At 28.8% G+C, this 14,337-nt stretch overlaps 1 protein-coding gene across 3 annotated transcripts; it reads right to left on the bottom strand.

Moving 5' to 3' along the window:
- Positions 1-2,733: 2,733 nt before the first annotated feature.
- Positions 2,734-6,385, bottom strand: LOC103499739 (uncharacterized). 3 transcript variants are annotated; one of them, XM_051079682.1, is made up of 4 exons: positions 5,491-6,380; positions 4,145-4,231; positions 3,597-3,661; positions 2,734-2,967 (listed from the first exon to the last, which is right to left on the bottom strand). In XM_051079682.1, the coding sequence occupies exons 1-4, from the start codon at positions 6,115-6,117 to the stop codon at positions 2,841-2,843; spliced, it is 906 nt and encodes a 301-aa protein (XP_050935639.1). In that variant the 5' UTR covers positions 6,118-6,380; the 3' UTR covers positions 2,734-2,840. The 3 variants fall into 3 exon arrangements, with proteins under 3 accessions (XP_050935639.1, XP_050935638.1, XP_050935640.1); XM_051079681.1 differs by having other exon boundaries at positions 3,597-3,664; positions 5,491-6,375; XM_051079683.1 differs by lacking the exon at positions 4,145-4,231 and having other exon boundaries at positions 3,597-3,664; positions 5,491-6,385.
- Between the last annotated feature and the right edge of the window lie 7,952 nt (positions 6,386-14,337).

Raw genomic sequence — 14,337 nt, 5'->3', positions numbered from 1 at the left:
AAGAATCTTAAAAAAAATCATTTAGATTGGAGTAGCCAAATGTAAACGATCGTGTAAAAAAAAAAAATATCAGAATCTTGAAAAAAAATCATTTAGATTGGAGTAGCCAAATGTAAACGATTGTGTAGAAAAAGTAAACGATCGTGTAGAAAAAATAAAATATCGTGTATAAACAATCTTGAAAAAAATTGTCTAGATTGAAGTAGCCAAATGTAAACGATTGTGTAGAAAAAATAAAATATCATATATAAAGAACCTTAAAAAAAAATGTTAGATTAGAGTAGCTATCCAATATTTGGCTAAAATATTGGAACTCATTCAAGAATTGCTAATTTTCTCCAAATTTCAAACCAACCTATCCGATATTTGGCTAAAAATTGATCCAATCGGTTTGATTGGTTTGATTTGGTTTGGTTTTGGTGGGGCTAATAAACACAAAATTCTGATGAAATCATTTATTGCTTTTCCCCACTTCATCTCTATTGTTAGTTTAGCTTTCCAAGCGTTGGTCATTTATTTTGTAGTCATTCTCATCTTTTTTTTTTATTACCTTTTCTATTCATTTGTTTTCTTTTATCTCTAATTACCTATTTATTGGTGGAGTGAGTCTTTGTATATAAATACAAAACCAATATTTATATCCAACTAACTGAATATTCTTTATTTTCTTTTTCAAATAAAAAGAAAATTTTAAACAAAATAATCTATCGTGTGACATAAAGGTGTTATCACTCAATTAGTTTTGAAACTTCGTTAGTATAGTTTCTATTTTGTTGTTAGGCTTCATACTATTACACTTTATTTCTTTTAAGTTTTGAGTTTAATTTTCGTTACATCTCTATGTTTTAAAATGTTAAATTTCTATTCTTAATTTTCTTTTTAAAATTTAGTTTTCAATAGGTTCCTAAATTTCTAAATTTTACACTTTTACCTCTCATTAACTAACACTCATTTTCCACTACAATTTTGCACTTTTACAATTTGGTTACCATGTTCTCTAAAGTACACTTTGTCTAATGTTGGGAAGAGTATTTAAGAGGTTATAAAATATGTTTTTTTAATTAGAAAATTATGAACTTTTGCAACAAAAAGAAAGAAAAAATAATTGTAATAGAACTATTTACCCTTCATTAAAAAAAAAAAACCACTAATGATTTTGTCAATTTTCCATCTTTCACAACTTTTTTTTTTAAAAAAAGTTCATTTTCTATTTTTGTTAACTTTCGATTGGTTAATTTAAAATCATTATGATGTGGACTTTTGAATTAATTTTGATAACGAAAAAATAAAAAATAATGAAAAGCAAGTTAGTTATTATTAATTAGTAATAGAAAATTAACACAAAGGATTAAAGTAGATATTAAGAAAAATTTTGGGGTAAAAGCATAAAATTTTAAAGCTTCTGATCTAAATGGAAATTAACCTCCGGGTCGTTTTGTCCAAGGGTTATCATAACCCCTCTTCCCTCTCTCTCCTTCTTCTTAAACTTTTTTTAACTCCCCATAACCTTATTTATTTAACTCCATCGTAAATCTCTCCCATAAAACTATCTTTTTAAACCATTTCCACAAACACATGTTATGATAGAATTAAGCTTATCATAACACTAACCCTCCATAACTCAACCCTTCTCTCAAACGACTCCTAAAATTCAGAGGCATTAATGTGTAATATTTAAAAACTTAGGGATCAGATGAAAATCAAACTAAAAACTAAATATTAAAAGTATAATATTTTGAAACTTAGAGACAAAGTAAGAACTATATGAAAACTATACGTACAAAACTACATTTTACTCTTTTCTTTTGTGTTTTTATAGAAAAAAATTCAATCTCAACCAAATAAACTATATTCAAATTGAGATGAACTATATTCGATTGTCACGATAATATTTGGCAATAAATGAAACTCCTAATTAAGAAAAGAAAACACAATATAGACTAGAAAAGTACCCTAAAACTTAAAATACAACTCTAGATAATAAATGAAAGTATTAAATTACATAAGTTTGAATGCTTATCTATAGTATATATAAAAGTTTGGGAGAAACTTTTTCTTCCTATTTTGTTCCTTTGCCTAATGTGTTTTGAAGTTTTCTATAAATTTTTAACTATTTTTTCTATTATAAATAAGTAATATAGCATAGATGCCAATGTGCCATGTGTCTTAATATTGTAGACACTTAGCGTCCAAACAAGGCATTAGGCTTAATCCATACGTCAAGTAATCATACACTTTTAGTGTCCAAGTAATGTCACATCCTACTTGTCAAATTGCTTATAAATAGTGGCAGTTGGTGGATTTGTAAGACACATATATATTGGAGAATATAATTTTCCATATTACTTAAAAAAAATTTCATATTACTTAGAGAAAGTGGAGAAATTAGAGATTTTTTTTATTCTCTTTATTCTTCTTATTTTGGTGGTGCCTCGTTTTTACAATATTTTTTGTATTCATGATCAATTACGTTTGTAACAAATAATTAGTTAGTTATTAAATATTTACAACTTACTCCCTCTTTAGCTTAATTTACTTGCATGAAGATTGATCTATATGATTTTCTTTAATTCATTTATTTTGATCTCAATCAAGCTAAGAGAATGAATTGAAGTTTGATTTTATTTTCTAGGTTTGAACATGCATTATATTCGTGTTAAAATGTTGAAGAGAAAAAAATGAAAAAAAAAAAAATCATACCAAGAGAGAAGATATAGTGAAAAAGAAATCATAACCCATAACTAAGATTAAATTATTTATTACAAACATAATTGATCATTAACTAAAAAACTAGGAGTTGTTTATAAAACATAATTAATTCAGGGAAATAAAGATCATTTCTAGGGGTTATCTTCCAATGAATGAAGAAACTTGTGAAGGCAATTGTTGTAGATGAAAGGACGCTCCATTGCTACAATATGGCCTGCTTTTTCTATGCAATCCATTGTTGCTTTTTCTCCAAATTTCCTTTTCCACCAAATTATATATGATTACTTTTACACATAGATGTGATAAGTACATTCAAACTTGGGGTTTGGATTATAAAGGGATGATTTCTACCAATTTTTCTTATTGAATGAATGTGTTCAATTCTAAGAGGATCAATGTCAAAACTAACCAATTATGTGACTAACGTCTTTCCTCAAATATCTTAATATTAAGGGTTATTTTAAAAAATACAGTAAAATAAACAATAATACTTACAAAATATTATTACGATGGACCATAAATAGTTTATAATATTTTATTATATTTGTAAATATGTTTTTGATTTTTCTTATGAAGTGTAAATATTTTGTTATATTTTCTATTTTTGACAACTTCCCTTCAAAAAAATCTAATTTAAAGGAGATTCTCATATATATCTTTAAAAACCGTCTAAAAAAATTGAACCTCAACCTATCTTTTAATATTTTATTTCTCTTAATCTTTTTTATTGATTATGTATATATATATATATATATATATATATATATTTGATAAAATTGTGAAACCAATTATAATTCATCAATACTCAAAATAATAATAAAAATAAATTATTGAATTTGAAGAAAAGAAGAAAAAACTAAAATAAGATTGAATAAGAAAGAACTTACTCTTTCATATTGTAAGCAATTCTGATATCAAACAAATTGTCATTTCTCCCCCATATGATATGCAACTTCTGTCAAAAAAACAAAAAAGTAAAGTGCATGAAAATATGATTATAATTCCATTATAGTTAATGTTACCTTTAAATTAATTTTAAAATAAGAAAAGCTAAATAAACAATAAAAAAAAAATCATTTACAAATCAATTTTAAACCTAATGACACAAATTAAAGAGGTCTATTATTGAAAATGGAAGATTCGAACGATAAATACATTAACTTACTATTTTAATATTTGTTGTTATTATTGATTTTAAATAATAATTAAATATAAATATCCTATTCGGACTTAACTAATTTCAATTAATCTATGAACATCTCACGACAAAAACTTAGCTCAATTGACATCGTTATAAATTTAAAGATAAAAGATGTTGTATCCAAATTCGGGTTACCTCTTAAGATTGAAACACAATTGCAGACATTAATCGTGGTTGTGACGTATTTTTGTTTTTGTTTTGTTTTTATTAAAAAGAAAAAAAGATTTAGAGAACCTGTGGATATCGAGAGATGGTGACATCATTTGGAGTAACCAATGCTTCAAGAAGTTCTGCCCTTTCCTTATTGTGAATGATCATACCCTACAATCACAACCATCCTTTTTTCTTTCATTGCTAAGATTAAATTATTAATTCTACTCTCCCGTCATCATAGTAATGTAGAAGAAAATAATTTAAATGTGCTGAGCTTGCCTCTGATAACTATGATAGATGACAACTTTTTGGATCTATACTCTATTTTTTATTCGATAGTTTCAAATATAACAATTAGATTTAAAATAATTAAGAAAATTTTCATAAATGTAACAAAACAACAAACTATTTATGGTATGTCTAACAAAATCCATAAGGTAAGCTATTTTTTAAATATGTTTTGATTTTTCAAATGTTCGTATATTTTGGTTTTTTAAAAGCAAAATCAATGTGTGGGTTTTTAAAATTTAATTAAAAATTCGAGTGTTTCACAAAAATTGTTTTCAAAAGAGATCTAAATATTCTTTATTTAAAAAGTCAATTAGAAAGTCGAAAGCCGAAAAGCGACCTAAAAAAAAAAGAGAAAAACAATTCAAATACGGACTCAATCAACTTTTCAAATAAACTCAGTTTTTTTTATCTAAATTTTAAATTCAAAATTTTAAAATGTACAATTCCATTAGAAAATAAAAGTTTTTTGGGCTACGTATAATTTCACGTTCAAAACACAACATTTTCTATAACAAAATAAAGTAAGATGTTTACAAAATATAACAAAAGAAAAAAAATATATCAAATACTATCAATATCAACGACATTCAATCTTGATTACGTTAATAAATATTTGAAAAAAAAATTAACTTTTTAGTTTTTAGGTTTTGATGAATATGTATATTTAATCTTTAAGTTTTAAAAATAGACATTTTTAGTCCATATAAAAAAAGATTCATTTGGTTCAAATTTTCAAAACTCACGCTAGTAAGTTTAAAACGTCTCAAATAACTTTATAGTTTAGTTTTAAATATTTATTCAACTTCGAAAATAAAACTGTTTTTTCTCAAATTTTAAATACATATAATTATTTTTTAAAAAATTATACATAAAATACTTTTAAGACATTTTAAATCATATTTTATAATTTAAAAATAAAAAAGGAGTTTATTAATATAAATTCGAGGATTAAAAAAAGTTTATTTTTAAAATTCATAAATAAAAGTAAATATTTATCTTGAAAACTTAAAAAAAGTAGTTTTTTTTTTTCTTGAAATTTATGATTATTTACCATTGGAATCTTCGTCAAATGGTTTTTACAAAAAAAAAAAAAAAAAAAAAAAGAAAAGAAAAGAAAAGAAAAATTTTGAGATTACCTCCAGATAGTGCTTGAAAATCCAACGTGGAAATCGTGGAAATTCAAAAGAAGCAATTTCAAGCATGGATTTGACACCCTTCACAGTCTCCGGTATCAAATATTCAGACCAACTCTTATACCCAATCTTTTCCAATGCCGCTTCCGTAATCCTCTCCGTCAGCACCGTCGGCGCCGCCGTAACCACCATCGCCTCCACCAACTCCGGATACTTCTCCGCCAATCTAAACCCCACCATCGCCCCATAACTAAACCCCACCAACACAAACCTCCGCTCCACACCCAATTTTCTCAACCCCTCCGCCACGCACTCCGCCTGAAACTCCGGCGACCGGTCCGGCCGATCCGTGACGGAATCCCCGAAGAACATGAAGTCCGGTACATAAACGGCGTGGGTTTTGGCGAACTTCAGGACTTGGAATTGCCAGGTCATAATGGCATTGGCGGCGAATCCATGGAGGAAAAGCAGGGGAGGATGGTTTTGGTGGTTTTTGTTTGGTTTTCTGGCCGGAACCCAGAAATTCATGGAGGTTCCCGGTTCGATTTGGAGCTGAACGGGTATGATTCCGGCTGCTTTCATTACCCAACGAAGAACCAGGTCGTAGATGTGGAAGATGTTGATCACCATGGTTGAATTGCTATGAAATTATTTGAGAAGCTTTTGTGTATTTGAGGAAGAAAAAAACAGAGGAATTATGAAGAAAACAAATGGTTTTGGTTTTGGCTTTGGGTATAGTATTATCAGTATTAAATAACTTTGGGAGACACGTTTGGATAGGTGTCACGTGATGAAATCGAACAAAACATTTCTCCTACTGCACGAGTTTTTTTCTTTTCCATTCATTTATATTCTGTTGACGTTGATTTGGTAACCATTTAGTTCGAGTATTTTTGATAGTATAGAAAATTAGGGAGATATATGTTGTTCTACTTTAGTGATCTTAGTTATTTAAGTCTCAAAACTCTTGTGTGTTCTTAAATTACTTTTTGTTAATCAAATGGGGAAGCCTACTTGTCAATTAGATTGGTGTGGTAAGCATAATGGTTATGTATTGTATCGTACATTTTTGCATGTGCTATACCCTAACACACGCAAAAAAAAAAAAAAAAAAAAAACTTAATTATTGTTTATCGAGATATGTAAACTCTAGTCATGTTCTAAATTACGTTATGTGGAATATTGGAATGAGTAGTCTACTCGTACATTGTAGGTAGATATAGTGAGCACAATTCACTCGTCTTGATCAATCAAGATCTTTGACTTCACTTCTTTGTACTCGTTTTACTTATATTTTGACACGTTATTAGATGATATATTAATTTTTTAATGATCTCTACACCGTTTTTTAAATATCTTTTGTACGATAAGCAAGGGAGAAAGATAGAAATAGATATTTTTCCATAACTCCAAAGTGTTTTTTATCTTAAAAAAAAATGTTGGATATGATCATTAGCCTCTGATAGTAATGTCAACATGCATGTTTTATTTATATTTTGTACTACTAATATTTGTTTGTACACATAAGCCATATTTGTTTGAGTTGTGCAAGAAACTCAAGTAATATTTAAGAATAAAAACAACCTATCAGTCAATTTATTAAGTTAAATAAAAGGGATAAGTCAATAGTTTACCAACTTTAAAATAGAAAAGTCCATCTCCCCATATCTTACCAAATTCAACTTTACCTCACAAGTCAGATGGTGTTGGTGCAATTCATATTCTTCAAGGTAAGGACGTAAACTTAACTCGAAGAAGTTAGTCTCTCCTAAAAGGCTATTGGATCAGTTTGTTGCTGCCTGATAATCTATACTATATATAAAAGGTTGGAAATGGATAAGTTTTCTAACCCCATTTTACTCTTTCATTGTAACTTTCTTTTTGTTTTGTTTTAGTGACGATTTTGTCATAAACATAGTTTTAATATTTATGGTCATTTTCACATCAATAAGATAGAAGTTACATTTCTTTAACTTTTCATCTTATTATTATAACTTTTTTCAAAATTTTCAAAATTTCTCTTTAATTAATTATGTCATTTAAATTTATCCAAATCCATTCACATTCATCTCTATCTTTTGTCTTCTATCTCCCAATTATTCACATTCTCTTATATCGTATTAACTCTTTCTTATATCTTTCAACCTTTCGTATTCTTCATTTTCAAATCTTTGGGTATAAATATCTTATTCTTTATTTTTATTTTCACAAGTCACAACAAAATGCTAGGGGTGAAGAAGAAAAGCAAATCAAATTATGCTTTTCTATTCTCTTGTATTTTTTTTTATTTTGTCTATTTTTTATATAGAAGTGTGCTTGCGTGTATTCCTTCATTTATAGGTTTTTTTTACTACAGAAGTTGGGGAAACTTGAACTACCAACTTTATGCTTGACATGTAGATATGTCTATGCTCTTTATGTTTAAATTATATAATATTGAGAATTTTTTTTAATGTAACCATGAGAATCTTGCTCGTGTTTTTTTTTCATTTAATTTTTTTATTAAACCTTTTATAAAATTTGAGATAGGATATTATGATATTTCTAAATTTATTATTCATTTTCCACGCATTACAATGTAAATATAAAAAGGATATAACTATGAAAATATTGAAATGACTGTTCTAATTTTATAAAGTTAAGTTAAAACTATTATATTTTCGTGTGTGATTTTCACGTGCATCGCACGAGTTGTTTACTATTATAATATATAAGTGGTTACGGGAAGAAATTTTTTTCTCTCAATTTTGCCCTTTTAGATAGTTGGATTCGCTTAGTTACAATTAGTTTTATTGTAATTGACATTTTCATTTCATTGAATTTATAATTAATTAGTACAATTTCTCTTCCATTATTTAAGAAAACTAACTATTAATTATTTAATAAAAAAAGAAAAAAGAAATGGAAAAGTTAGAAGATGAAATAACATGAAATTTTGTTATTTAAATTTTTAAATATTAATTAAATAATTAATGGTTTTACATTTAATTATACTTAATAACGGAATTGTTAGAGTTATGCACGTTTAAATAAATAAAAACAATATTTTAAATAATTTGTATAAGGTTATTAAAAAAGAAAAAAAAAGAAGTAAAAAAGTTAGAAGATCAAATACTAGAATGCAAAAAGTTTTGGAAAGCTTTTGTAAATGTAACAAAACACAAAACTATTTACGGCACATATAACAAAACCCATAAAGTTAGCCCTTTTTACATATTCAAATTTGTCCTTCCATATTTCTCTTCTTTCTTGGGATTCGTCTTCTTCCTGCTATTTCTTCTTCCTAGATTTCCCCTGCGATTTCATCTTTCTTCTTCTTCTTTTTTTTTTTTTTTTTTTTATGTTGTTTACATTTGGGTAAGTAAATCTAAACGACTGTGTACAAAAAATAGCAAAATCTAAAAGATCGTGTATAATCTTGAAAAAAAAAATCATTTAGATTGAAGTAGCCAAATGTAAAAGATCGTGTAAAAAAAGTAGACGATTGCGTAAAAAAAGTAAACGATCGTGTAAAATAAAGATTGTGTATAAAGTATATTGAAAAAAAATCATTTATATTCGAGTAGCTAAATGTAAACGATCGTGTAAAAAAATAAAAGATTGTGTATAAAAAATCTTTAAAAAAATCATTTGGATTGGAGTAGCCAAATGTAAATGATCGTGTAAAAAAGTAAACGATCGTGTAAAAAAAGTAGACGATTGTGTAAAAACTCTAAACGATTGTGGAATTAAAAAAATCATGTACCAAATTTTAAAAAAAAATCATTTAGTTTTGGGTCCCCAAATCTAAACGATCGTGTAACAAAATTAAACGATAGACTTGAAAAGATAATTGTAGTCATATCTAAACGATCATGTATAAATTGTAGTCATTTCTAAACGATCACGTATAAATTGTAGTCATATCTAAACGATCACGTTGTAGCCATATCTAAACAATCGCGTATAAGCAAATCTAAATGATCGCAAATATATTAGGCACGCGGTGTTGATGGTGTGGTTGACGGGGAATTTTTGTTATTTTACACGGTGGACCTCTAGGCTTTTTTCGTTTTCGGAATTGTTCTATAGAGTGTAAATATTTTGCCGTTTTTTTATATTTTTGAAAAGACCCCAAAAGTTTTTTATTTCAATTAATTAAATAATTAATAACTTTACATTTAATTTACATTTAATTATGTTTAATAACAGAATTTCGAGAGTTATGCAATCTCTCTAACTATATAAGGGGCTATCCTCTACTATTTTTTTTTCAAAATCTTAATTTATTTTTCTTAATTTATTTATTGTTTATATTAATTTGTTTGTTGTGTTTTTGTTTTGCTCAGTTCATTCTCTCAAATTTTTTTTCAAGAATGCAGAGCAATATTTTTGCATTAATAAAAGATGTAATATGCTTTGTTGTCAAACTAAGGTATCAATCATTTTGGCTTCCTTACATATTTTCAAGTATTTTATATAATGATCCTACACCAACAATAGAATGTTTTGTAATCTTTTAAGTCTTTTACTATGTAAAGTCAATATTTCTTTTTATATAAAAAACACTTTTTCCTTTCATAATTTGTTTCTTTTTCTTTCTCAACCCACCCTCTAATTTTTTTTTCTTTTATGTAAAGTAGTGAAGAAGGGTTTAGAATCAAAGAGTGATTGATTATGACAACTCACAAACATTTTAGTAGTGCCAAATTTGAAGAAAAATGTCTTATGAGGTTGTCAAAAATGGTGAGTCTTGAAGAGTTATGAAGATATCAAAAATGAAATTCTAATGTTAATTAAACTCTGAAATATAGCTTTGATTTTCACATCAAAATTTCAATTTGATTGTTGTTGAAAGTTTGTTATGATGAAATTATTCCTGCTAATTGAGATGTGAAATATAATGCATGATTTTAATTTACACCTTTCCAAATTAACCACATTAGATTAGTTTATTTTTTATATAGAGTCATCTAATAGTTAATTATAGAATGTATAAGGGAGAAGTTTAGTGTCTAATATTATATTGTGTGTGCTTACTTTCATGTTCATAAAAATTATATATGTTCAAATAATATGAGATCACACAACTATCTTAATTATACACAATATGAGATTCTACTATATTTGAATACAAATTCATATTACGCTATTTATTCAAATCTCACTATATACTAAAATAAAATGACAAATTTCATGTGCAATGCACGTGTTACCAACTAGTTCCTTCAAACACGTTGTTCCTTCTCAAAACTTGGTGGTAGATGGTTTGACCAAGCTTGATGGATGATAAATCACTACAAGAAATCGAGGTTCTCCTGACGTAGAAAAAAGGTCAAAAGAACAAACGTCGAAAAATACGCATTATCCTGATGCCACTTTTCACACGTCGGACGAATGACCTTTTCCTGACGTCGTGATAGACTCATCGGGAAAGAGGATAATATTTTCAACGTCTAGGTGTAGGATGTCGAGAATAATAACTTATCCCAATGTGGCATGCATGCGTCGGGAACTATCAGTTAGAAATTTTCAAACATTAATTATGTCAGATAAATATTCCTGACGCATCCTGCATGACGTCGAGAATATCGTCGGGAGTAAGGGGAGCCCCTGACGCTATTTTTGGTTCATCGGAAATGACATCGGGAGTAATGGGAGATCCCGACGTCATTAGTGATTTGTCGAGAATGGTGTCGGGAGTAACGGGATCTCCCGACGTTCCGCTAGACTAGACTCTATTGTAAGGATTCTTAAGGTAGGGTTTTCGTCTGTATTTCTCCGATTTGCTTCACAATTTGTTTGAACTTTTTGTCCTTTGTGGCGTTCGTCTTTCTTGCCGGCAACGATTACAATGTTTACCAAGCCAATAATGGCTCTTCACAAGTTTTTCCCCCAAACTTAGCTTCTTAATTTATAAACCCTAACGTGGAAAAAAGGAAAAATGCGTAGACCGATTTGATCTAAAGTTTTTGCATATTAGATGGCCAAAACACCATGAATTGCTCTAAAAGCATTGTAGATTAATAAGTAAAATGGGACAGGAGTTTGAATTCATCGAATAAAGACACACAGATAAAACCATTGACAAAGCCAATTCATCCCACCAAATCAGTAGACTTTATTGGGGATTTCAGAAGGATCACACTTGATTTAGGGTTATGTTTCTCTGTTTCAATTAATGTCTTCCGTCGTTACTTTGTATTGCTCGCTTGGATTCTTTTCGTTTTTGCCTGAGTCTAGTATTCATGGATGATCAGTACTCATTATCTTGGAGAAACTTTTAACTAGAAACATGGAGGACGTCCTGTGTTGGTATATGTATTCAGGTCTTCTTTTGTGTTGGTGTATATGTTGAAAATGTTCTGGTTTTCACGAATTTTTGTTATGTAGTTGCGATTCTAATGTCAAAGAATCGAAGATACAAAGAAACTATAGGACTTCTGTTCACGATGTCCAAATTACTGCAAGCTAGTGAGTTATGTATGTTTGCTCATTTTCGAGGATTTTACTGTTGAACTTTCAAGATTGAGTAAAATGTAGTTGTTGATATGTACTTTCAAATTTGATGTGTTTGATTATCTAAAATGTGGTTGTGAAAATTATAGCTTTTGATTCTTTTTTTAGGATGAATTAAGCAAAATGTAGTTGATTGGCTTGTACTTTCAAATTGAATTTGCTTGATGATACGAAATGGGTCTGAGACGTAATTTTAGTTTTTGATTATTTGGGATGATTAATGATTTGTTCGTTTGCCAAAAATTTCAAATGGGTATGTGCGTCATCATGGTTGAAATTTCAAACAATTTGAAAATTTTACCTCTCATCATGCTTGTACTTCTGATGTCCAAGGTAAGTTAACAAATTGAAAATTGAAGTTTTAACCGTTCAACAAGTTTATTTCCACGTGAGAGTGGGTTATGTATATAATCACTTCAGGCTGTTGGTGATGCCTTTAATGAAGGCCTGTATGAAGAGCAAGCCCAATTGAAGGGTATTCCATTACTGGAATGAAGACCAAAGTACCGAGGCATGTGGAAAAAGGATGATCTTACTTATTTCTTAAACTTCTCTTCTAGTATATTGAGTAAAGAGTATTATCAAGGCTTATGTTCCATTGAAGCCCATGCGAAAAAGAAAAAAAAACTATATCAAGAAAAGGAAAAATAAAGTTTTGGGTAAAGTATATGTGTAGAGTTGTCTCCTTCCCCCATGTTGTTAAGGTTGCTGATGTTGTTAGTATTTTGGAGAGCAACAAACATATCGACTTTCCTGTGAGTATAGCTAAATGCCTCATTTTCTCCTTATCTCTTTACCTATTTTCAAGGCTATGCTTCTTGCCTTAGGTGATTGATTACCCATCTCCATATATTGTCCCTGAGGATAAGTCTCTAACAAAGGTTAAAACTTTATTTTCTTGATAGTTTGGTTTGGTTAAATGTTATCTATCATTTTTTAGGGAATTGAGGTTTTCATAATCCTAGAATTCAAATGTTGTATTTTGCAATGGTATAAATATATAATCTTTTCAGGCAACTAGGCCTGAGACATGTATTTGTTGTTCCCCATCCATCAAATGTGGTTGGTTTGATTACTCGAAAGGATTTGTTAATACAGGTAGTTTGCTGCCTTACCACGTTCAATATTTCAAATACTGTTCCATATGTATATAAAATACACAATTCTGGACATTAATAAGATACACCTCTTTGCAGGATAACGAAGATTCTGAATCGTCAACTTGATTTATGGTGGTCTAAAAGCAACTCTAGGCATCAAATTCCTTATGGTTGTTGGAGAATAGAAACTGTGATTTTATTTGTGTCATGTGGTGGCATAATCAGGTAAACATTCATTAACACATACTATTTCTTTCTAGGATAGTGTTGTGGAGTGAAGTGGAGTGGCAAAGAGAGTGTTATGTGTTGGAAACTTCCATGTGTATGTTTGAGTGCAACAGGTGATTTGAGCATTCAAGCTGAAAGGAAAGAAAGTGTTATTTTTTACTCATAGGTTGGCTTTAAACTTCTGTACATTTATATTGTGGCAGAAATGTATGTTTTAGATGTGAAGTTAATCAAAAAGTCGATTAGATTTCTGTTTCCGTTTCAGTTTCGTTGCCGAATGAGGGAAGTGGGAACTCATTTATGCCTTATCACACATGCTCTAAAGATAAGAAATTTTTGACTTATTTGTCTTCACCAGAAATCATGTGTTATATGTTGCTACTTTTTGTTTGATATTAAGGGAGTAGTTTAGAACTTGAGAAGTGAGAATTGCAAATTGCTTAGGAAGATGTATGCTATTCATCCTGCCTCCTTTGTTTTTTCGCACCAAAAAAGAAAATGGTTTCGTGATTAGAACATCGATTTTAAAATGTTTTTTTTTTTGCACCATTCATCTTAGTATTGATTAATAAGATAGCTTTTTTGTAACCAACTCATGAAATGACAACATTTTTTGTCGGAGTTCAATATATCTACATAACATTCTTGGTTTGTTAAATCTCATGAAATATGTACATTAGTTAGAACAAAGTAAAAGATTGAACAAATGCTAATAAATGTTTACGTTCCAACCCAGAATTGCTTTGTGTGAGAGTATGCAGAACTTTGAACCACAATTCAAGAATCAAACTAATTGTGAGACCTAATAGAAAATATGGGCTTTTTTTTTTGCTTTATGATTCTGTAGTTTTGTTCATTGACTGATTATAAATTGCTTTTGGTGACTACTTTAGTTTATACGTTTGCTGTTTCTTCATTGGTGCAGGATATCTACGTGACAATCTAAGTGTCCCTTTGTTTCTTTTTTTTTTAATCTATCTACAATAAAAATGAGAATTTTCACTACTTTTATGCTTTTTGTGTT

This window comes from Cucumis melo, chromosome 11 (assembly GCF_025177605.1).
Source record: "Cucumis melo cultivar AY chromosome 11, USDA_Cmelo_AY_1.0, whole genome shotgun sequence".
NCBI lineage: Eukaryota > Viridiplantae > Streptophyta > Magnoliopsida > Cucurbitales > Cucurbitaceae > Cucumis > Cucumis melo.
Note: the sequence above shows the minus strand (reverse complement) of the source record. Positions and strands in the feature narration are given on the sequence as shown.

What these genes read in the sequence shown, in the direction of transcription:
- LOC103499739 (XM_051079681.1), bottom strand. Translation starts at nt 6,117, where the DNA reads ATGGTGATCAACATCTTCCACATCTACGACCTGGTTCTTCGTTGGGTA. An exon ending in CCATCTCTCGATATCCACAG is followed by an intron (nt 3,665 to 4,144) that starts GTTCTCTAAATC and finishes TTTTTTTGACAG; the next exon opens with AAGTTGCATATCATATGGGG. An exon ending in ATTGCTTACAATATGAAAGA is followed by an intron (nt 2,968 to 3,596) that starts GTAAGTTCTTTC and finishes TTGGTGGAAAAG; the next exon opens with GAAATTTGGAGAAAAAGCAA.